This window comes from Magnolia sinica, chromosome 4 (genome assembly GCF_029962835.1).
Source record: "Magnolia sinica isolate HGM2019 chromosome 4, MsV1, whole genome shotgun sequence".
Lineage (NCBI taxonomy): Eukaryota > Viridiplantae > Streptophyta > Magnoliopsida > Magnoliales > Magnoliaceae > Magnolia > Magnolia sinica.
The window spans coordinates 6,762,048-6,787,108 of NC_080576.1; the positions used below are offsets into that span (position 1 = coordinate 6,762,048).

Sequence of the window (25,061 nt, forward strand, 5' to 3'; positions counted from 1 at the left end):
GAGGGACATGATAATAAACTGGCAGGTTAGACAGAGTAGCCTTAATCAGGGTAAGTCGACCACCTAAGGATAGATATATGGATTTTCATCTGGCCAAGAATTTTTTGAATTTGTTGATGACCCTGTCCCAAATAGAGGTAGGAGGCTAGTCCAAGCAGAGCGGAAGACCAACGAAGGTGAGAGGGAGCGAGGCAGGAGAGCATCCAAAGGAAAGAGCGAAGGCCTTTACCTCCTCGTCTTCTAGGTTGATGTTGAACATCTTTGATTTGGATAAATTGATTCTTAGGCTTGAGACTGCCTCAAAGCACCTGATCGTGGTGCGGATATTTTCGACCTTTATCGGATCGATGTCGCTGAAAATGAGAGAATCGTCTGCGAATTGGATGTGGGAAATCGGGGAGGGAATCCCTCTAATTCTGATGCCGTAGAAAATACCAGCTTCTTGTCCTGCCTGGAGCATTTTTGATAGCGCTTCTCCAACTAAGAGAAAGAGGAAAGGGGATAAGGGATCTCCTTGGCGGATGTTGCGGGAACTCGAGAAGAAGCCCTTCGGAGAGCCATTTAACAGAATGGAGAAGTGCGCAGAACGTAGACATTCTCCTATCCATCTGCGCCATTTGTCAGGAAAACCCATTCGCCGCATCATGTATTGGAGGAATTTCCAGTCAACATGGTCATAGGCTTTTTCTAAACACTGCGAGGTGTGTAGTTTATCTGGGGTGGATGCCTCCTGAAGAGTAATGGAGGTGTGCGAAGGTACGGTACCCATGAAATCAGGGACCATGATGTTTTTGCTGTCTGAGTAAAAAAATAATGTAGCTACTGTTCTTAGTTCTTTCCTGGTTGGTATACATGGAATCATTTTATGATGTATCAGCTCTTATCATTAAAAAAAAGAGAAGAAAAAAAGAGATATCATACTGCGTAGTCCTGTAGGGCATATGATGAGGGTTGTGAGGCGCTCTGCGGCAGTCACTTGTTGCACTTCTTTATCATATTATGTCATATCAAATGCATTGCAGTTCATAAGTCACCACAGTTTCCTTCATATTTTAATCAACTTGGTCTGTTAGTCTTTGGTTGACAATACACTTTGTTTACCCTTTTATGTCATCAGATTATGCATATAATTCTATTTTGTATCATGAATTTGAGGGGAATTTTCTTTTAAATAATTATTGCTCACTTGGTTTTTATTTTTATTATTTATTATTTATTTATTATTTTTTTTGCAGCATATTGAAGATTTGACCCAAGAGAAGTTTGCACTGCAGCGTGCTCTTGAGGCATCACGAGCTCTAGCAGAGTCCTTGGCTGTTGAAAATTCATCTCTAACTGATAGCTTCAATCAACAGGTTTTTATTTTTATTTATTTATTATTATTTTTTTAAATTCGAGTAGATATGTGGTGAATGCTATACTAGTGGAACTGCTGTTATGCTATCTTATGCAGTTTGATTCTCTCCATAGATGTGTTCTTGGTGCAGCCACTGCACTCCATGCTAATGATTGAGGCACATGTTGTGCCAACTTTTAACATATTGTCCATTCCATTTTGTTCTCCATAGGTGGTTCATGCGGATGGCATAGATCAGACTGTTGTTTTTTCTTAAATAATGTTTTGTTTTGAATGACAAATTTTATTAGAAAAGAAGCGAGCTACAAAGGAAGCAAGCAACTTAAGCGAGGGGGAAGGAAGAACTGACAATGAGTCACTTGTCACTCCCTCGTTCGTGAGTGTATCGGCAATCCCATTCTCCTCCGTCAAATGGTAGAAACAACTATATTAAACGAAGGGCTAACATTCTGACTTCAGCAAGGATATAAACTTACTCCAAAGGCCTCATCTCCAAACAAGGGCTATCTATATCCATTTGTCTCAACTGCTAGATGCCCTCTTAACCACTAAGGCATGGAAGAATCAGTTAGCTTCATCATCAAGCCCTGGTGTAGAGAGTGAGTGCTGCTGCTTGGGTGGAACCTACCATGCTACGCCTCAGGAAATGATGCAGCAGTGTTGCAACCCCTCCCATCCCGGCTGGCCCCATTTTCTTGTTTGAGAGGCCTGTAAAGTTCCGCTTCCAATTCCCAGCCAGGAGGGGCGATTGGGAGCAGGACCTGAAGGTGAACTTGGGCTTGGGATTCAGCTGACCGTTCTTTAATCCAATTGCTGCTTTCCAATCCTGAAAGAACTCCTTCAGCTTCTTTGAATTCCTGTCTCAGAAATGCCTAGGTAAGAAGAGAGCACGGATTCTTCATGTTGTCACAATTGCCTATGTTTAGAGTAGCAAGCTTCCAGGTGAGGAGTACAGAAGTTAATTGGGTTCTGCTTTCCTAGCATTGTCATGGTTAGGCCACTGACTTCTACATTATTTAACTGTAATCAAATCATATAAAGGATCCAACTGGTTGACTTTTGGAGTTCCGCTTGCTGAGTCAAATGGTAGCCCAAGAAATTAATATTTGTTATAATCATCCTCAAATGGTAGCCCAATGAGTTAATATTCGTTATAATCATTCTCAAATAGTAACCTGGGGAATTATATTCAGTATCATAATCTCAGAATCTTTTGCTAATTTGACGCAATTTGCAACTTCCCTGTGATATCTAGCTTTCTGCTTTCCTTTTCATCTAGAATTACTTTATGAAAGAATTGCTATCTCTTTGTTGTTTACAAAAATATAAACAGTTCTGTTGCGAACTTCTAGGAGGAGAGCACAAATGGCCCCTGGTTCATATCACATTGAGTCTAACTACCTCATATTTGTATTTCAATGGTTTCATTTTGTACTCAAGAACATTTACTTTCTTCCAGGGAGCGGCTGTCAACCAGCTAAAATCTGACATGGAAAGGTTGCAGGAGGAAATTAGAGATCAGTTGGTAAGTTGTTGTTTTGTCACCCCACCCCCTCCTTTCTTTTCTTTAACTTGTTTTGCATATTAAATCTGCATTTTTTTCTCATGTTTACTGTAAAAGGTTGGTCTAAGTTTGCATCCTGTGGGGTTATATATTCTCCTGTTTTCTTGTTATTTTGGGATGCTGCTAGCTTAACTGTCAAAGGTGTTGGACTCACTAGCTTAACTTCAGTTTGAAAATAATCACTCCTTATGTCTGCAGCAATCTGAAAGTAGTTTCACTCTGTCACTCAATTCTGAAGTTGTTACATATATTTTATCTTTTTGGTGTTTTTTGTCTGAGTATTTTCATGCTGCATCATATTTAGAGTAATTCATCCTGCATCATATTTAAGTTATTCATCCTGCATCATATTTAGAGTAATTCCTGATAGTGGCTGTAACATGGAGTCTAAGATGTGACATTCAATATTATGTCAAACAATCAATTTATTCCCATTCCCTGATGTTTACTGTTGGGTAAATATAAAGGGACACAAGACCTGTATATCATTGCAATATTAAATCTAAGACATGAGCCATTTGTCACATTGTTGTTATCATTGCTCTTGTTATTCTTATTTCGTATCATTATCTACTCAAATGTGCATGTCTGTAAATTTCATGTATCCATCAAAATCTATCAATGAAACAAACTTCCCTTTGCCTGGTATCAATATGCCAGGCAGTCCCCAGCCTGGGTAAAGGACGGTTGATGTCAGGCAGAGAGCCGAGAGTCCTCCACAATCCGTAGCTGCTGACTATCTTATATCAGTGAAATAATGAAGACTTGGTCCCCCCACCATCTTTTCAAGAGGCTTCCCATTAATCTTGTCATGGTATTAGTATAGGTCCACTCGGATTTTCATACATTCACAATGAATTCGATTGAAATTTTTGGATATCAAATTTGTATGCTTACCTAGCTGTTCATATTGAGGTCTTGGGTTGGGTGCCCTTATTGATGTCGGCCCACGGCCTATTATAGGGCCCAACATGTGCTGATTTTGTATTGTTTGTTGCAAGATTTGGGGCCTAAATGTTAGAGATCACATTTACCATATGTGGTAGATAGGGGGGCTGATGTAGAAGATACGATTGAATATTTTGAAGTGATTTAGTAGATTTGTTTTTCCTATTTTAGGCCAAATATTTATTGGTGGGGTTTTTATTTTTATTGAAAGATGATGATTGGTGGGATTTTTATTATCTTAAATAAATTATAGATTGATTTGAAATTAATTGCTTGATTTGAAATCAATTTAATACTTGGGAGATCTTTATTATAAAGATTCACGGGGATTGTCTTTAGGGTCTATGAAAGGGTGGTGGTGTAGGAGGTAGAGCATTGCACATTCTTCGAGTTGTGAGTTTTCTTAAATTTGAATATCAATAAAGTTATTTCTCCCTCTCTACTCAAATATTTCCTGCGAGTGTATATGTGCTCATTTTTTTTAGCATCGAGATCTCATTCACTTGATAATTGGGTTGCACCATTATGGGAAGTTTGAATATCAATAAAGTTATCTCCCACTAATCTGAGTGTATATTTTTCATTTTCTTGCAATATGGGTGTCGGGATCTCATTGACTATATAATCTAGTTGCACCATTTTTTGCAGTGGGTCATCTTTGGGGATTTCCAACTCTGCATTATCTTATTGTGCCTTCAAAGGGGGTGACACAGGAAGAGTTTGTACAACCCAATTGATCCGTGCAATCACAGAGCGAGTAGATCAACTCACGGACATAACATGCAATCTCATTCATTAAGTGGGAGACTTTGGCAATGAGTGAATCCGGAGACTGAAGTTGGAGCATGTGGACAGATAGGGGAATGTGTCCACCAAGGTCCTAACCAATAGTGGGTGGCTTTGCCTTGTGAAGACACCAATAATCAAATCCTTCAATTATGGTTTATTGCCGCAAAGAAAGGTTTTTGAGGGGAACTTACAACAAGCTCAAGTTTAAGAAGATTGGTCCATGCCGAGTCAAGATGAAGTTGGGTGACAATGCCTTGTGGGATTGAGTTGCCAAATGACTTGGATATTCTGCCAACTTTCAAAGTTGCAGATTTGTTTGAGTACCATAGCAAGGTGTCTGACGTGGTAGATGAAGTCATTGTCGATATGGATAAACAACTGTAGAAAAAGAAGGAAGAAGTTGAGTAAGTTTTGCGGATGAAGATTACCAACACTTGATGGGGCCAATACAAGTAATACTTGGTGAAATAGAAGAACAGGCCTCATTTTGAATGCACATAGATCATGGGTGACGAATAAAAAAGATTGGATCCGAACCTTTGCTAGTTTAATGAAGTGTCCAACTTGCTAGATTGAGTTTTTTCCAACCTGAGGGGAATGATGCAGGCCCACAGCCCACGGAAGGGCCTAGCATGTGCTGATTTTGGGCTGTTTGTTGCAAGATTTAAGGTGTAATGTTACAGATCACATATACCATTTGTGGAAGATTTGATTTTGAAGGTATTTAGTAAAATCCTTGTTGGTGGGATTGTTATTATCTTAAATAAATTTTAGATTGATTTGAAATCAATTAAGCATGGTTTGAAATCAATCTAATAGTTGGGGATCTTCAGTGAAGATTCATGGGATTGTCTTCAAGGTCTATAAAAGGGTTTGCTGTAGGATGTAGAGCATTCCACATTCTTTGAGTCGTGAGTTTTCTCAAGTGTTTTAAGGGAAGAAGTTAGAATATCAATAAAGTTATTTCTCCCTCTCTACTTAATATTCCATGTGACTTGTGAGCGTGTTCGTGTTCGTTTCTTTGTGATTCGGGTGTCGAGATCCCATTAACTCGATAACCGGGTTGAACCGGCACCGCTTACCTACATGTATCGTGGGGTTACTGCCATCTTCTTAATCATCCCTTTCAGTCTCCATAGGTTTAACAAAGGCGTAAAGCCTATTTGCAAAGTAATTATGATTGAAGGTCATATTTTTCAAGTGGAGAGGTAATTATCATTGAAGCTCAAATTTGCATCTTCAGACCTTAGCTTCCTGTGTTTTTTCTGTTTATGTAGCTCTAGATCTTACCAAGTAATGCCGTGGTTGTGATGTTGCAGTGTCTAGAACTTTCAATGCATCCTGTACAAGTTCATGATGCTAAATTATTGTTACTCTTGTTTTCTTTGAATAACAGATGGCACTTGAGGCTTTGAAAATGGAGTATGCAAATGCACAACTAGAATGTAGTGCAGCTGATGAACGGGCAAAAATGTTAACTTCTGAGGTCATTGGCTTAGAAGAAAAGGTGGTTGACTGTTTCCTTGGTCATTAGCTTGCTTTGTTTGGATTCTCTTCTCCTAAAGGAGTGCAAATGTTTAAACCTGCATCCCAGGAATATTTGGGGCAGAAAAACAAGCAAATGGTATATAAGTAAAAAAAAAAATGTGAACACTGGCTTCTATAAAGTGTAAAAGTCGACTGTTTGTTTTGTTTCTAGAATGCTTCTTTTCTACTTAAATTTTATTAGCACATGAGCCATCTTCCCTTTGTGATTGAGAAAGATATCCTAGAGTTGCCTTTTCATAAATATATTGACAGGGTTTTGAGTTTTGACATATGTGGTACTGAGGTATCAAACTTACTGCATGCAGATTGGTAGAACTGATCATCAGTTATAGATAACAATTTTCAGCTGTCAGATCTCTTATTGTTTATTAGATTACAGATGGTCAATGACTCTTATATATATATATATATATAGGAAAACGCTCACCTGCGAACCAGTTCGTACCTGTTACATACGAACTTTTTTGAAAACCCATCATACGTGATGTGGATCCAAAATCTGAACCGTTCATGTGAAGCAGAACCTCGTGAAACCCCCCAGGACCAAGTTTTACTTTGATCTAGAACTTTTATGGGCCATGAAAAATTAAAACAGTTTCCTCCCTTGATTTGCATTTCTCTTTGATATGGCCCACCAGAATTTTAGATTAGGGTGAAAATTTCTCACGTGAGGTTTCATGGGATTCCGCATGACATGGACCGTCCAGATTAGACCCCCATGACACGTGTGCAAAGGTGCGCACGTGCGTAGGTGCGCAGGGGAGCATGACTCTATATATATATATATATATATATATATATATATATATATATTAGTTGTAAAACTCGTACACAATTATGTGAAATTAGTCTGACATGTGAGTTTTCTGCTGGTTCTGCATCCTTTCCATGTAAATAGTTGTGGCTCTTGGTGCTTCCTGTGGCTAGGCATCCCCATCTCAATAGTTGCATTTTGGCATTTGATCAATTACTCATTAGCATGGCATTTATAAAGAAAAAATATTACAGACGTGGTAATAGGGGTGGCTATGGGTTGAGTCGGGTTGGGTTCAGGTCATAACGGGGATGGGCCCCAACCCAAACCCAACCAATTTATTAAACGGGTTGAAAATCTTAACCCCAACCCAATCCATCTATAAATGGGTCAACTCAAACCCAACCCACCTGACCAATTTAATTAAAAAATATTAAAAAAATAAACTACAATGTTATTCTTTATAAAAATATCAACTAAATATTTGAAACTCTTAATTAATATAAATCAAACTCTTACCATAATCCAAATTACAACCATTACAACCAAGTTTAGTTTTTTTTAATTAAAAAAAAAACTTATATTACATTATAATATATCATACATTCATGTGCGTGTGTACATGTGCCGGGGTTTACAGCCTAATACATGAGTTAATTGTTTGGAAATATTGCCCCTTAGGACTAATGATATTTATTATGTCCTTGCATAGCTGCATTCCATCTCAATAGTCGCATTTTGGCATTCACTCAATTACTTTTTAAAATGATATTTATCAAAAAGGAAAATCAGTAGCATGGTAATTAGAGAGCAGAAGGCAGAGCCTAATACAAACATTAATTTGTTTGGAAATATTCTGCCATATGACTAATGACCTTTATTATGTCTTTGCATGGCTAAAGCAAATACATCTCAATGCTGGCTGTCAAGATCGTTTCATTCCCTGATGTATCTGAGAAATTATTGATCCATGATAGCCCTCTGAAAAATCAGGTGCCTGCCAGTCTTAACATTGTCTGGTCTTTGGATGGATCATGTGCTAGGAAACTATTTTATGTGAAAATTATTGATTGAACTTTGGAATTGCTAAGGTCTAGATATGGGTCCTATTGTTTTTTTCTAAGGTGGTTATAGTAATGCAATCTCTTGGGCCTATGAATGCTTTTATGCCTGGAGGGTGGCTGATCATTTAGAGGAACTGCAGGACATTTGTTTGGGTTGGGAAATGGGGTTGTTTCTCTGTCAGGTTCCTGGAGAGGCAAACGATGACACATACTGCCTTGCAAAATCTGCTGCCAGCAGGAATGAGATGACCATTCTGGCGATGATCTGCTGCTGGTCTAGTTTCTGATTTGTATTCTCTGTTTCAATTTGCTGCAGCAGCATCTAATCTGCTTTTTTGCTTTGTTTCTTTTGTTGGGTCTCAGGGCCTCTCTGGTCCCCTTCTTTGTATCTTCCTCTTTCCTTTGAACAAATTTGGTCATCCATGAAAAGTTATTGAACTTCAAACATGTTATTCAGTTTTTGACTTCTCTGAGCTTTTTGTAGACAGATTTAACATGAACTTCTGTGCTGCAGTGTTCCTTATCATGTTAATGATTGCATTTTATGTTTCTGTTTGAGAGATCTCATTATCATTTTTTTTTTCCTTCTGTGAATTTGTCTCATGTTCATCATGGATGCTTGCTATATCAACTTAGTTCTGAGTTTTTCACGTAATTTATTTGTATAGGCACTCAGATTGAGGTCAAATGAGCTAAAGTTGGAGAGGGACTTGGAGAAAGCAAATGCTGAAATGACTTCATACAAGTATGATATACATCCAAGCTTCTTCTATGCTTATAATTCCAAATATCTTTACATCAATTCGCCTAGAACTAATCTGAGAAATAGATAATTACCTGAGATAACCACTGGATGTAAGCTCTAATCATCGAATGTTTAAACTGACATTGCAGGCATGACTATGGAATTTTTAAGTTGAGATAGCCGACATCTTGCCATCAAATGTTTAAGCTCTAATTACCTGATTTTTTTATTAAAAAAACTGAAAGATGACAAATTTTATTCACCAAAGAAAACCAAGAACGCACAGCCAAAGCAGGAGGTAACCCTTTTGCCACCTCCCTGGCAAGAAATAGGGATACACCACAAACGAAATCAACAAAACAAAAGAATGCAAAACCCTGATGCCAGCGAGCCTAGCCTTGGCCTCCAAAATCTCACTCCAGTGCCCCAGCAGGCCATAGAACGACCAACCCCTAAACTCCAGCATCGGGGGATGGGTTACCCAGACAAATTTCTCTCAAGCAGGCAAAAAAGAAGAAGAGAGGCTTACGAACCATTCATGAGAACTGAAAAGGATACCATGGAGATGCGCTCTCCAACCTGCCCAATCCACCTTTCCCTGAAGCCCATAAGACCATGTGTCTCTCGCTTAAGATCTACAGTCAACAAGCTCGTTGGCCAATCTCTCTCTAACCTCCGTCTTTCTCCTTGATAAAAGCTCCTCGGAAAGGTGGGATTACAATGCTTAAGACCCCCCTTAGCCTAATTAAGAGGACCTTAGCCAAAATTGTGTAGATATCCCTACTAAGTAATGGGTCTAAAATCCTGAATTTCAGGTGCATCTTCTATGTTTGGGATTAGAGAGATGAAAGTTTTATTCAGCCCTTTGCTCAGCCTGGATCTAGTGCGGAACTCAGAGAGACTCATAATCTCATCTTTAATGATCCCCCAACATTTCTGGTGAATGATATTGTGGAACCATCTGTCCCTAGTGCATTTATTTATGTTCTCATGAATCACCCTGCCAACTTCTTCCTCTTCAAAACGTCCTTCCAACTAGTCCTCCATCCCCATCGACAGAGATATAAAGGAGAGCCCATCGAGACACAACCTCCTAAAATTCCCCATGTACAACCTGGAGTAGAAGTCAACAATTGCCTCCTTGATATGGCCTTGATTCTCTACAAATTTTTCCTCAATTTTTAGCTTGTGGATGTGATTAGCTCTACACCTATTATTAGGCATCATGTGAAAAAAAATGTCATATTCATATCCCATTCTTTTAACCATGTCGACCTCGTCTTTTGCCTTCACGCTACTTCCTGTTTAATATTGCCAAGTATTTCACCTTACGACTTTCCCTTTCAATTGATTTCACTTCATCAATGGAGCGCTCATCCCTGTCAATAGCTACAATGCAATTTAAGGTTTCTTCTTTCTTTTACTCATCTGCTGAAAATTTGACATTACTCTGTTCCTTCAACTTTAAGGAATTGGGAGCTTTCTCAAGCACCTGTATCCGGTCCATCCCTCCACCTCACAATCCTTCCATCAGTTAGCAATAAAATTGATGTAATCCCACTCCTCTAGACACCAATTCCGAAATCTAAATGGGATGGACCCGCTGAAATGCGGACGATTCCAAGCAGATTGCCACATGATTGGGCACAGGTGTCCACACCCCCAAAATGAGAACCCCAATAATGAGGAATCTGTCCAATTTGCACATAAGTGGCCTTTCCTGATTATTCCTCCGTGTTAAGTGTTTCCCATATGACAGAGGATCGACCAGATTGTTGTTGTTTACAAATTCGGCTAAGTTCCTCATCGATTTCGTGACACAGGTAACTCCCAGCTTTTTATATGAGAATTTGATCGTGTTAAAACCACCTCCACACACCACAGGAGGGCAACCTTGCGCAGGCCTCCAATAATTCTAACCAGATCTGTGAACGATCATTGGGATGATTTGGCCCATATAATGCACAAAGAGTCCATTTAAAACTATCCCCAATAGCTGAGCCCACAATCGAGACCAAATAAGAATCAATACACTCGTCCTTAATCACTATCTTGTCCCTGCTTCGCAACACAATGACACCCCAACAGATCCTACCGTAAGAAAGAAAACCTTGGGCATCTCCACAGCTCATCGGCTATCCCACTGCTATTGAATCTAGTTTCGATTCCTGCAGCAATACAACTTCGAAATTCACTCCTCTGTTGGTTCTTGATGGCTAATCTTCTCTTGGGATTTCCCAGACACCTCATTCCCAGAGGCAATCTTCATTTTGAAACCTCTCTCTCCCTTTGGCTGCTTGCAGCCTTCCTGTGCCCTGTCATCAAGCTCCTTGGGGCTACATCTTTATCATATACCATCAATGAAGCTATGTTTGCTAGTTCTGTTTTATCTTTCCTATCCACTGCAAAACTGAGTCCCACACCCCCTGCTCACTGTGTTTACCCTTCGATCTTGAAAATATCCTGTTCGATCCTCATCATTGCCCTCGCAGGACAAGTCCAACATGTTTCTGATCTCCCAGCAGATAATCCTTCACCTCCTCCCTCATGATCGAAGCTTCCTGAAGCTTCTTTTCAAGATTCTCCTAGCCTGCCATAACTGCTCCCACAATCACACAATTCCTGCTATTTGTCTCCATCTGCTTTGATTTCTTTTCTTAGATAAGGGAACAGACTAGAATGGTCTAGTTTCTCTGAGTGAAGGGGATAGGGAAGAGTTGGATCCCGAGTTTGAATGTCCTTGATCCCTCCTGATGATGATTGCTAAAAGCCCATCAATGGGCTAGGATAGTCCTTTCAGACTTGGGTGGAGTTGGCCTCATCTGAGACTGTCTTTGACATGGACACAACATCCCCCCCGGCTGGTCCTCCCCACTATCATTGACTAATCAGCTTTCTCCTTGGTCACTTTCTGGGCTACTTAGGCCCGAAGGGAGCGTAAAGCCTCGCTAAAACCAGACTTACTAACTTCCGCACTCGAACATATCATGGATTACCTTCCCCCCCCCCCCGAAAAAAACCATGGATTTGAATTGTGGGCCCCATTACTAATATCACATGGGCCAGGATAACACCCTTGACTCGAGAAAATGGCAATATATTTCAAACAGCATGTGCCTTTCCATCATCCTTCATTTGATTCATGGACCCACTTTTTTTTTTTTTTTGAGGGCTCTATGGATCCCACCAGAACTGAGATGGCGCAAAGAATGACATCCCCCAAAATTTACATCCTCAAAAGAAAAGCAAAATTACATTCCTATACATTCTTTAACGAGGCGGCCCATTCAACAACGAGGAGCTTAGCCTTAATAATTGCGTCTCTTTTCAAGGTTTGAACATTCTGAAAACAAATATTCTTTTTTTATTCCCCATATAGTCCATAAGCCGGCTAACAGCGCCAACCTCCATGTCGTTGTTCTCTCCTTCTTTAGCCCAATCCCATGCCAAGCCAATAAAAGCTCTCCAGCTGATCCCAACAGCACCCAAGATATCTCAAAAGGAGGTGAAGAAGCTTTCCCAAATTTTCCGAGCAAAAGGACATCACGAAAAGATGGTCCATCGACTAGCTGCAACTTTATTTTTTTTTTTCCCGGGGGGTGGGGGCTGCTTCATTTGAGCACCTCTTCCACCTGGCTGCTTCATTTGAGCACCTCTTCCACCTCCTACTGAACATAGAAGCATCTAATAGAGTGACTGGACTGTGAATCGACCAAGCTTGTCCATTTTTCAAATCATCCTATCACATTCCTTCACCGCTAGTGAGCAGTTAAGAAGATAGCCTTGAAGCTTCACAAATTCCTCCACCTTATCATTGAGCAGGTTTCTGCGGTATGGAGTACACTTCCCACCTCCCCCTGTTATGTCAGTGAAATTAGCAACCGGGATATCTTGATTCATAGTAGTATTTAACAACCGAGGGAATTCCACCTTTAGAGGATTGTCCCCTACCCAAATGTCCTCCCAGAACCACGTTCTTTCCCCATTGCGGACCTCATGGCTTACCCCTTCCTCGAACTTGGCTTCCAAATTGTGGATATCACCTTCCAAATTACTGAGGCTTCATAAAGTGAAGATTCTCTTACCTGCCAAGCCTTGTCTGGCATCCGTATTTAGTTGCGATAATCTCCCTCTACCAGGCCCCCTCTTCATTTCCAGACCTCCATGTCTATTTCCCCAGTAATGCGAGATTTATCTTCTCAAAATCCTTAATGCCCACCTCTCTCCTTGTAAGGCTGACACATCTTCCATTTTAGCAGGTGAAACTTTTTCCCTTATAATCCCTTTCATGAGTCCCTTCTCAGCCTCCCTAGCTGGCAAAAGGACCGACTTTGGACACTTGAATAGAGACATTAAGTATAAAGGCATGTTTGACATTGCTGCTTTAATGAGAGTTATTTGTCCACTTGAGACTGCATGGTCTCAAAATCTCACCCTAATCTTGAGTAAATGGGAGATTATCTTGTAAGCCCTCCTTTTCTTAAAAGGTTTAGTTTATCCCTGATGTCCACCGCAAGGATCAGATCACCTTCCGACAATTCTCCACCTTTCCACCTTAGCTTTAGCCTGCAGGCTCTGTATTCTTGCTGTCCCTCCCTTTCTCTAGTGAGCACAACTCACCACCATGAAAGCTGGCAATGACTCCACTTCTGTTTGGTGAATGGATTGGAGGACCCAATGAGCACTCACCGGAACCCTTTCCCTGGGCACTTTCGACCCTTCAAATTTCCTAACCTTCCTGTCAAGGAAACCAAATCTGCCAAGCTTACAAGAGACTCAATTGTGAGGAACAAAATTCTTGACAATCTTACTGCATAGCTCAAAAATCACAAGTCCGATGGACTCCACTTCTAATCGAACCCTTAAACAAAAATGGAGAATGGTCCCTTCTTACCTCCCTACAACTGAGCCTTGATCACTGGAACCCATTGCCCCATTGTCAATGCTTTAGACAGTCTATTGGTTGAATTGCATCCATTGGTTGTGTTACCGAGTGCATGAATATGGAATCCATGGAGGCCTGTATCTTCCCATCAAGCACGTATGGAGGAGCCTCTTATGTTTTGCATTCCCATTGAGCACAATGCAATCTCCAGTAGTTCTTTTCAGAATCTCTTGTTACAGGACACTTATGTTTTGTGTTATAATATGTCAGAGCTCAGTGACATTAAGACTCTTTAACTAAAATCCTTTCTTTTTGAATCCATTCAGACGGAAAGTGTCTAGCCTTGAGAAAGAGCGTCAGGATTTGCAGTCCACAATTGATGCCCTGAAAGAAGGTAATTTGATCAAGTAACATGTAATGGTCCACTCTCAAATCCTGTTAAGATGCTGTTTACTGTTTGTAATGCGTAGTGTACTCATTCAAAACCTGCTGGGAGCTTGTATGGAACAAATTCATACTATTCATCGTCTTCTTCTTCTCAGAACACCCTTTTTTTTCTTCATCATCTTCAAAACCTGTTCTTCCAAGAACACCACCTGCTTATTGTGACTATTTATGGCCTATTACTGAATTGATTTGTTCTGTTCCTTGTCCCTACAACAAGTGGTTTTAGTGTAATTATATTTTTCTTTCCTGCATTTATTCTTTTTTTTTTTTTTTTGCCTTTGAGAAATTTTTTTTTTTTTTTCACCTTTCACAAATTTGTTTCTCCTTTTAAGGAAACCATGTGGTTTGAACTGTGTGACCTAGCCATTGAGTGTTCTGTGTGTGCAATGCGCATTTTCCAGATGTTGTAACTATTTAATGTGTGCATACCTCTAGTAGCTGTTATCAATTTCTGACACTTCTTATCATGACAGAGAAAAAGCTATTGCAGTCTAAGCTACGGAAAGCATCTACCAGTGGAAAAGTTATTGAGGCTGGCAAGTCCCCAACTATCACGAGAGATGAATCAACTTCTACAGAAGACTTAGGTATGCTTTAGGTATGCACGCGTGCGCGCGCGCGCGCGTGTCACTCACGTCCAAGGCAGTTCATTTACATGCCATCATTTATGCCATCACGGCACATAGCTACGAGACCCAACCCATCCACTAGGGGGAACCCACCCTATAGATGCCTTGGCTCAAGAATAGGGTCAGTCTGCTGATCAGGTGGATTACAATTGTAGAACAAACATATGGCTAAATAGGACTTTGATGAAGTTTCCTCAACTGTCCACCTAGTTCTAACATTGTGGCCAGGATTTTGAGCGGACCAGCTTGATTTTTGAGATAATCTTCAAGGTTGGGGCCCACTTGCTGGACAGCCTGGATATTTTGCTTGTTTGCCAGCATGCTGTGGCGTGGACATGGTAGCCCTTGCACGTGCATGTGGGTTTTTAGAAACCTCTTGAAAATACTAAGTTTATATCATTTAACACTGACCAATAAAAATAAGAAGCAATGGCGATGCATAATGCTGTTATTAATGCTATATATGTGGCAGTGATTTAGTTTGACTAAGTTAATGCATAGCTATAAGGATGGAGGAGTAAAACATCACCCCCTTTGAGCAGGCCCCAGCTTGAGCCAGGGTTTGCTGTTGGTCATTTTATTCATCCTCATGCCATGCTTCAGTCATGTGGTGTTGATAATAGAAATCAGTTGAAACCCCTTACAATTTATTGTTATATGGTTCCTGTTAATATTAATTTTTAGCCCCAATGATCTCCTAAAGATCTTTGAAGTTTTGATTCTTGTTGATGCAGATGATACTGTTTCAGACAGGGTGCTTGATACTGTCAACAATGATGCTCAAACAATTGGGTCTTCTGTTCCGTCAAGTAATTTACCCAGTTTCCTCTTGCCACAAGAACACAGACAATTTGGTCTCTCAGATGCATCTGATGCAATCCCACATGACCATCTTAGAATGATTAGCAACATTAATTCTTTGATTTCTGAGGTAGGGATTGTTGTGCCATGTTCTATGTTTCTTTCATTTTGTGCGGTTCTATGGGGATTAAAAAGCTTTGGTTATAGAAAACCATAAATGTTTTTTGGTTAGAGGAAATCATCAGAGCAGATTATGTCAAATTGTTTATTTGTTGATGTAAATCTTCCTCTTCTGAAGTCTGGATTCTATGACGCAGATTACCTTTCCACTTTTAAAATGCAATACCTTTACAAAAAAAAAAAAGTGAAGAGCATTACTTGTTTGCAGTTAGCATTGGAGAAGGAAGAGTTGATGCGGGCCTTGTCAGTTGAGTCATCTAATAGTACCAAGCTGAAGGTAACTGCATGATGCTAAAAGAACTCATTATTTTTCAGGTTAACTTTGACACACGCCTGGTGCTTGTCACAGAAACTCACTGGGTGTGTAAGAGAAGCTTTCTGTAACCCAACAGGTTAAGAGATGAAACTAATTTATTCAGTAATCTGTGGTCCAGTTTCAAATGTCTATTATACAGTAGCATATATCTCTACCATATATAATGCGAGTAGCTATAGACACTTTTACCCATGCAATTAGTCTTCGGAGAGTTGTCCACCTTGGGTCTTAAAAGGGGCATTCAAAGGGATTTCCAATGTACAGAAAGGTATTTAAGTAATTTGAATGTCTTTGTGTCTTCATTGTGGGGCTTCCTGCCATTTTAAATTTTCAGGGGCCGACATCATTTTTCCTCTCTCCACACTCACCATGTCTGCGTGTATCCTGCACCTCTGGGTGCACGTGCACACACGTAGCCGGCACCCTCTTCCTTGGAACTCTCTCCCTGCCTCTCTCCATGTGTATTACACATGCCATACCCACTAGTACCTTATAACAGGGATAGTTAGATCCAATCTCTTCAAGCATGTTGCAGGAATGGTCTCTAATTCTTTATCTTTCATGAGATTGGCAGACCCAATGAAACTGCTGAGATGATTTGAGGTTTGCTTGGGGAGCTATATTACATGGGTAGAGCATGCAGCCCTTAGACTGACATCGGTGAAAAGTTCAGGATGCTGAAATAGATAATACGATGTTTCTGATTATATTCCTGTATTGGTAAAGAGTGGACCATGAATCTTGCAGTTTGAAATCATTATAGATTCTCTTAAATCTGACTGGGCCAGGAAGCATCTTAATGTGGTGATGGGGATCATATCTCAGGACAAACGGACAAGCACGCCTAAGTGTCACTTCATCATGCACCCTAGAGGATCATGTTCAAGTGTGTTTCATAAACAATTTGACAAGCAACACCGACAATCTCTCTCTTTCCTCATGTGCAGCTAAATCCTATTCATTGTCAATGTAGAAGCACATGCTCAACTTTGAAAATTTTCTAGAAATGTAAAAAGAGAGATCATATCAGATGTCCAAATCTGAATGTTAAGAAAAGGAAGAAGAAAAGATCCATCATGAAGGAAGCAATGATATCTCAATAGGAACCCCTTTTAGCTTGGGAGATGATGTTGTATTTACCTTTCCTTTCATTATGCTGTGTCCGTGTGGAAGTTGATCTTTCTTCTTTTAAATTCATAATACAAAATGAAGTTTGTACAACAGGGTAGGATCTGCACAAGTGGCAACTCATAAATTGGAGCATAAAAAGTGCACACACACACACACACGGCAGATTTAAAACGTTGGCACTTTGAAATTGTTAGATTGGAGTATGCTCATTGCTTTGTCTCCTCTTGTTACATTCTTGTTTATTTTATGAACTTTATTGTTGAAGGACTTGAACAAGGAGTTATCCCAAAAACTGGAAGTTCAGACCCAGAGATTAGAGCTTTTGACCGCTCAACGTATGGCCCATGACAATGCCCTAACTAGACCAACAGAATCCACCAGCATGCCTGACAGTGCAGTGTATGCAGATGAAGGGGATGAGGTACCATTTACCTTTGTTTTTTGTTTTTTTTGGGGGTTTGTTCTTGGGTTAAATTTTACTTCCCCTTCTAGAAGCGAGTTATTGAGCTTATTCGTTGTTTCTTTGAGAATAAGAAATTTTATTCTTCTGATATTTTGATCTGCTGAGATTTCTGTAGATTTATTGTTGGGCAGCTACTTCCTGTATCCTGCCTTTGGTTTATTTGTTGCTAATGGTGTATGATATTTATGGCCTACAGCTGCTGATGAAGTATTTCATGAATTTAACCATTGTTGTCATGTGCGCATATCCATATGCAGATCGCATATGCGATCTGGCACATATGCGATCGCATATGTGGCATATGCGAAAATATGTGATCACATATGCAATGTATGCAATTGCATACAACATATGCGATCACATATTTGCCAACGGTTGGAACATTATTATTTTTTTTTGTAAAAAAATAACTTTTTGTCTATAAGAAGGCTTCCAAACCTCCCCCATTTGCAATTTTCTCACTCTAAAACTCTTTTACTCTATTCTTCTCTTACATTTCTTAATTCCAAGTGGTCTTAATCTCTCTTTTATATTTCTTACTTCCAAGTGGTCTTAATCTCACCCCCCCCCCCCCCCCAAATACACTTCCTCTCTTGGAAGTTGGAAGATCAAGTTTTTTTTTTTTCCTTTCTTTTCCTTTTACTGCCTCAGCGGTAGTGACAAAATATGCATTGTCATCAGTTGAAGATAAAGATTCGTGCACTTGTTATTTAATTCATTGTTTAATTGATTTTATTTCTCTCACATATATTTTAAATGTGTAAAATTAGTTATTTATTAACTTAGGAAAGTTACCCTTAATTTTTAAAATTTTTTTCCTTCTTTTTACTTTTTTTTTTTTTTTTTGAATTTTTCCATAAATTTTTTTTAAAAATTTTTCAAAAATAAAATAAAATAAAAATAAAAATAAACAAAAATATATGTGGTTGCATACGCTATTGTGATGCAATCGCACATGATCGCATATGCAATTCGACAACATTGAAGGTAACAATTTTGCTTCATATGAAAAGACAGTGACCCACACATCTTATGGACGCATGCATTTGCATGCATACATACATGCTGGTATTGTGTATATTTCATATCTGTCATTGTCCATGATGCATGAGTACACATCCATCAACATTCAACACATGTAAGCAACAGGAATGCTTATCTTTTTAAATAGGGAAGTGCTAAGGTGATTCGTATGAAGAGAGACCAATGAGGCAATTCATTGCATGGGTGTGTGAAACCAGGACCATTCATTGGGAGGGCCCTACCATGAATGTGTTATATATCACAAGAAACAGGCTGGTTCACTACATGATGATTAGTTAATTGGCCTGATCCTTGGGCTAGAGAATCTTCAGTGTGGCCCACACATGTGCCATCGTGGCACGTCTTCTGTAAATCACTTTAGCATTTCTGTCTAGGTAATTGCTGCGTTGAAAGTGTGCACCAAACAATCACGAAAAAACCTCATTAACCGCTTACAATTGTTTTAGCTTCTCATTGACATTTTGTTCGCATTTATATATCAGTTGTAACCTTTAAATATTTTCACCTGCTTATACTTATGAAGTTAACGTACATTCTGATTTCCTGATGTTGCTGCGTCCAACTCTAATACTGAGAACAGAGATCTGCATGCATGTGTCATGTGTGAATGTTGCTTTGTATTGAATTTACCTTTATCAGTTGTAACTCATTGCTTATGATTTACTTTATATCCCAAAATGGTGGGTGGGATCTATGAGATCTGTGTGATAGAGTTACTTGAACGTAAAAGCTCCTTGCATATGATAATGTTCTTGGCTTATATTGAAAGTTGAAACTACCTTTATCAGTTGTATTTTATTCTCGATGTTTCAATTAAAAATAATAATAATAAACCTTTGCTGTAGGCTTTTGGGTGGATTAAATCTGTCTTGGATGATTCATCATCATCATCATCATCATCTTAGCCTCATCCCAATTAATTCTGGTTGGCTACATGAGTCCTGTTCTGTGAATCCACTCTATCAAGGACGATATCCTCCGTTAAAACCATAGGTTATCAAGTCTTGTCTTACTACCTCCATTCACGCTCTTTTGGGCCTTCCCCTTGCCCTTTTTGAGCTTCAACTTGAACCCACTCACTCCTAACTGGTGCAGTTCTTGGTCTTCATTGCTCATGGCCAAACCATGTAAGTCTACTTTTCCTCATCTTATTACCCATTGATGCTGCTCGTAAGTTCTATGAGATTGCCGAATACCAATCAAACTGAAGGGGAAATTTTATAGGATAGATATAAGATTGGCCATGTTTTATGGGACAAAATTTTGGGTTATGAACATTTCTTGGATGATTATCCCACTCTATTTTATGTTCTAATTTCTTTGTCACGAGAATTTCTTAAAGCATGGAAGAAACCTTGCAAAGATCTATCCTTCAAAAAAGAAAAATTCTTACAAAGACCTTAAGCAACGAAAAGTGAGTAAACTTCTTCTCACTTGAGCAGTCCACCTCCTGTGAGCCGATTGGCCACCTCATTGGCTTTTCTTTGATTAAGAGAACAAGATGCATCCATGTGAGATACTAGTGGCTTAATTTCGTTTATACATTCCAAAAATCTCTAACGCCCCGGAAAATAATCCCTAACCCATCAGAACACAGAACCTACTTTCCCTTTGATGGAAAGCTTTGTGTGGGAAGGGAAGAAAAGATAGGAGTCCTTTTTAAGGCTAGGAGAGCAGCCTCATGTGAACCAAAATCTCCATATGGGACAGAGCAAAGATCACCTCACCATGGCAGCCTGTGCAAAGGCCTGAACTGTCGGTGGGACATGGGCTTTTCACACTTTTGCATATGATGAATTAAAGCTTTCAAATGGGCAAGTGATTTGGGTAAAAAAAGATTTCACAATAAAGAGACCGTTTGACATCTACTTCCATATGTTTTTTTAATAGCCAGCAATAGGATCACCATATGCCTTTTGAGCTTGTCCAAGAGGCTACCATACACTAGTCTCCTTGTCATTAAGAGTTCTCCAGAGTCACAACACTCCACACAACAACTCCCCCAATCACCTCATAGCAGTCCACCTTTCCGTCTTTGAAAGGGGAGATCTCGATTGAGGACTGGAAAGACGCCACACCCCCCCAACAGAGCATCGCCTATCTGGATATCTTTCCAAAATGTCACCCTATTTTTTTCCCCTGATACCCCATGCTTTGTATCACTCTATTCTATCAATCCATCTGATTTTTACTTGATTGTATGGATCCATTTCCATTGTTCCAATTAATCCAAGAGCCACCAGCTGCACTAATAGTGAAATGGATTCCACTGCTAAATATACTTCCTACCCTACAAAGAAGGTATCTAGTATCTACTGGCTCCTCTCATGCCTACCCACCCTTGGAAACCATTCATCCCCATCATCATCGTCATTGTCTAAGCCTTATCCCAACTAATTGGGTTCGGCTACATATATTCTTCTCCCCCATTACCCTATCATGGGCCATAATTTCAGTTAGACCATAGCTCATCTCCATTATCATCATATTTTCTAAATATAGCCTTTCTCCACAGTGCCATTGATTCTTCTCCATAACTCTACCCACACCGCCCCCACCCCCACAAAAAAAAGAAAAAAAGAAAAAAAGAAGAAAATTAAAAAAAAAAAAAGGAATGAAAAGAATGAAAAGAAAAAAAGAGAGATTTTAGGATCAAACTAGAACACTTCTAATGGGGAGTTGGATGATGAGGAATCATCCAACTAAATCATACTATTACCCCTATGGGTGCAACTTGGGGTGGTTAAGTTAGGTTGAGGGGCAATCCCTGTCCAACCCAAACCTAAAGAGGACTCAACTCAAATTCCAACCCGAGGTGCCCATCCCAAAGTCCTCTATACTTGACCCGACCTCAACCTGACCCAGCCACGTGATTATTTTCAACCCGAACTAATCTGAGCCAAATTTGCTCAAGCTGAATCCAACCTGAGTTCAATTTAGGTTGGCATTTCCCAACCTGGACCCAACCCGAGGACCTGGACAACCCGACCCCACTTGGGTTGGGTCAAATGGGTTCAGGTTGACCCAAACCCAAGTTGCAGCCCTAACTACCCCCTGAGCTGATTACCTCATTTATACAAAAATCAACAAAGAGATTAAGAGACACAGCCATTCAATAACCCGACCCAGCTATCCCACTTTTGTTGAATAACATGCGCCTTATGACATTGCTAATCCAAGCGCTTGCCTACTGTAGTGAACTGACTGGCAGCCTACCCTTTTGATAATTGACACATGGGTTTGTATTTTTTTTTTTTTTTCTCCAAGCAGGTGGTGGAGAGGGTCTTGGGTTGGATTATGAAACTCTTCCCTGGAGGACCATCGAAGCGCCGCACTAGCAAGCTTCTGTAATGGCAAGACAGCAGGGAAGGGCAAAACTGCTCAATTTCTTTTGTGGTGAATTATGGGTCACCACCTGTACATTATGAGGCATCGAATCTAGTCCATTCATTGCTACAGAGGAAAATCAAGCGTTTCTTACATATGCTAATGTCCTTCATCATTCCTTTTCAACAAATAATGAAAGACAGCCCCTCGGGACTCTCCATGACCAAAGCACCGGACTGATACCAGGATGTTGCTGGTCCGTGGAATTTTTCTTTGCATGTCTGTTGCAGCGACAGTGGAGATTCGGTGGTACAAAATCAACCAATAGAAGATTGTTATTTCCATTGCCTTTTGTTGTATTTTTTTTTTCCCTTCCTTTTCACATATTTTATTGCTCTCTTGTTTTTGGAGGTTGCGGCATCGGTCAAGGCTTGAGAATGGAAGTGTAAAAGACACTGAGGTCGTTCCATTGAGTATGCGTTGTTGTAAAATGACATTTGTGGAAACTCTATATAAAACTGATTATGAATGAATGTTGATTCAATTGGGCCCCGGGCGGATGACATCGTATCTGTTGTTTCTTGCCAATCTTACCCTTTGATTCTGATGCAGGAAAGCGGATTGGCTGGTGTACCATACATCAGCTACATAGCTGGTGTAGATACGTCTCGTCGCTCCTCGAAGCTCTGAGTTGTACCAACGGTTCAAAGGATATCAAAGTTGTATGGGACCCACAATGACGTATTTATTATATCCACACCGTTCATCCATTTTTGAGATAATTTTAGAGCATTAGCCAAAAAATGAATCATGTACAAAGCTCAGATGGACCACACCAAAAATAGCAGGGGGGATAATGATTTTCACCGTTTAAGAATTCGTAGGGTCCACTGTAACGTTTGTTTTCCATCCGATCTGTTCATAAGGTCAAAAATACCAGTATGAAGAGGAAAAACAAATTTCATGTTGGTCCAAAACTTATGTGACCCCCAAAAGGGTTTCAATGGTAGACGTTCAATCCCCCCACTGTTTTTTGCAGTGTGGTCCACTTTATCTTTAGATCTGTCTTATTTTTCGTCTCATGCCTTACGACGAGCTTGAAAAAGTGGATGGACGGTTTGGATATAACACATACCTCATGATGGGACCCACAGAACTTGCTGACGTAAATATAACTGGTGTGTGGTACACCAGCCAATCCGCTTCCCTGATGCGGGGTTGGCCAGTCGCCATCCTTGACGGAAACGGATTGGCTACCCCCCTGCCACCAGCCCCTTGGCTGGTGGTCGGTGCTATGTGGGCTCCACCATGACGTATGTGTTTCATCCAATCCGTTCATCCATTTTTACAGATCATTTTAGGGCTTGATCCTTAAAAATGAGAGGGATATAAATCTCAGGTTGACCAGGCCACAGGAAAACAATATTGATTGGATATCTACTATTAAAATCCTCCTAAGGCCCACTCTACTGTTTATTTGATATCTAATCTGTTGATTAGGTCATACATGCCTAGATGATGGAAAAAAAAGAATCAGCTTGATCCAGAACTTTTATGGCCCCCAAAAGATTTCTAATGGTCGACGCTCATTCAACACTGTTTCCTGTAATGTCGTCCACTTGAGATTTGGATATACCTCATTTTTTGTCTCATACTATAAAATGATCTGGAAAAATATATGGACGGTATGGATGCAACACATACATCATGGTGGGGCCCACAAGCACCGACCACCAGCCATTGGCTGGTAGCAGGGGGAGTAGCCAATCCGTTTCCGTCCATGAGCAACTGCTTTGTGTATTAATTGTCTACCTGTCTTGTGTACAATATCCAACCTGCCTAACACGTTGGCCCTACAATAGAAAACAGCTGATGAAAAATCAGATGGTATCAAGTGTGCCACGTGTACTTTAGACCAAATTGGCGGTGATCAATTGTTTCCTATCGTGTAGCCCAGATGGTGAGTGGATTGGTCTGTTTTTAGCATAGGGTTTTTCTGTAGATTGGATGTCAAACCGGCCTGTTTTTAGGGAAAGGCGGAGTGGAGTGGCTTGAATCTGGCATATCACATGGCGTTGGAAAATGTGACTCGCTTCTGATCATTTTTGTATTCAGTTACGTTCATGATGCACAGCGTGTCCCGATAGAGACCACTTAGTTCATGAAATCCAAGCCGTCCATCACGTACAACACCCTTTATGGGGCCTTGATGCCAAAAATCAGCATGATTCACAACACTCAGATGAATCATCCTCGCGCGTGCACACACACACACACACCAGTTGATGAGTTATCCACAATAAAGCAACATATGAATATGAAAAAAAGAAGCTCCTTTCCCGTGAAGATATTCGCTCTCTAACAAACATGGACACTCGCACACGGCCTGTGTTGAGCTGGCTGAAACTGTTGTTTCCATCAAAACAAATTTTCCGAAAATGTTGTTTTCATCCACTATTGCATCTTTTAAAAAATGTCTCCTTTTCATTTCCTTGCTCATATTAGAAAGATTACTTCTAATTCATTTTAAGGGCTCTTTGGGGGTAAGGAATTTGGAATAGGGATTTGTGAAATTGACGGATTTTATTTTTCAAGTTTTTCTATATTGAATTTGCTAAATTTATGGATATTTCAAATTCATAAGTCCATAAATTTGAGGTAAATTTAAACTTTTTAAAAAACTCAAATTTTGAAAATGAGAGACTTTTTAAAAGACATAAAAGTAGTTCCTTCACAATAATGCTCTAACATGCAAGTGTCCTTCAAATGTAGTTGATTTCCAAATAGTAACTTCCAAAATTGCCAAATTCAATGTAAATCATGAATTTACTAAAATCCCATTCTCATTTTCTTAATCCAAATATGCCTTGGAGAAGAAGAAATGATCATCTTTGCATGGCTTATGGAGCCCATCTTTCAACCATTCATCTGGAAGTGCCCTACATGTACCGCCCACCATCCCAAAGTATGTTTATGTGCTCATTTTAGCACCCCACATGCCTATGCCATTTTACAAGATGTACAAACACCTCACATTTGCCGTTTTGCCATTGTTTCAGATGTGGAGGG

General features: G+C 39.9%; 1 protein-coding gene across 3 annotated transcripts in view; it reads left to right on the forward strand.

The window, feature by feature from the left end:
• LOC131242286 (protein BLISTER) overlaps nt 1-22,536 on the forward strand; it is a 29,715-nt gene extending 7,179 nt beyond the window's left edge. Inside the window, exons 4-14 of one of the 3 annotated variants that reach the window (XR_009169575.1) lie at nt 1,236-1,355; nt 2,817-2,882; nt 6,055-6,165; nt 8,693-8,769; nt 13,981-14,048; nt 14,575-14,688; nt 15,465-15,661; nt 15,920-15,988; nt 17,424-17,579; nt 21,936-22,301; nt 22,404-22,536. Coding sequence is in view for 1 of the 3 variants with exons in the window: in XM_058240837.1 (XP_058096820.1) it covers nt 1,236-1,355; nt 2,817-2,882; nt 6,055-6,165; nt 8,693-8,769; nt 13,981-14,048; nt 14,575-14,688; nt 15,465-15,661; nt 15,920-15,988; nt 17,424-17,579; nt 21,936-22,016 (1,059 nt within the window). In the remaining 2 variants the exon portion in view is untranslated. Of the gene's footprint in view, nt 1-1,235; nt 1,356-2,816; nt 2,883-6,054; nt 6,166-8,692; nt 8,770-13,980; nt 14,049-14,574; nt 14,689-15,464; nt 15,662-15,919; nt 15,989-17,423; nt 17,580-21,935 lie in introns of all 3 variants that reach the window. The other 2 variants (XM_058240837.1, XR_009169576.1) reach the window with 2 other exon arrangements.
• The last annotated feature ends 2,525 nt before the right edge of the window (nt 22,537-25,061 follow it).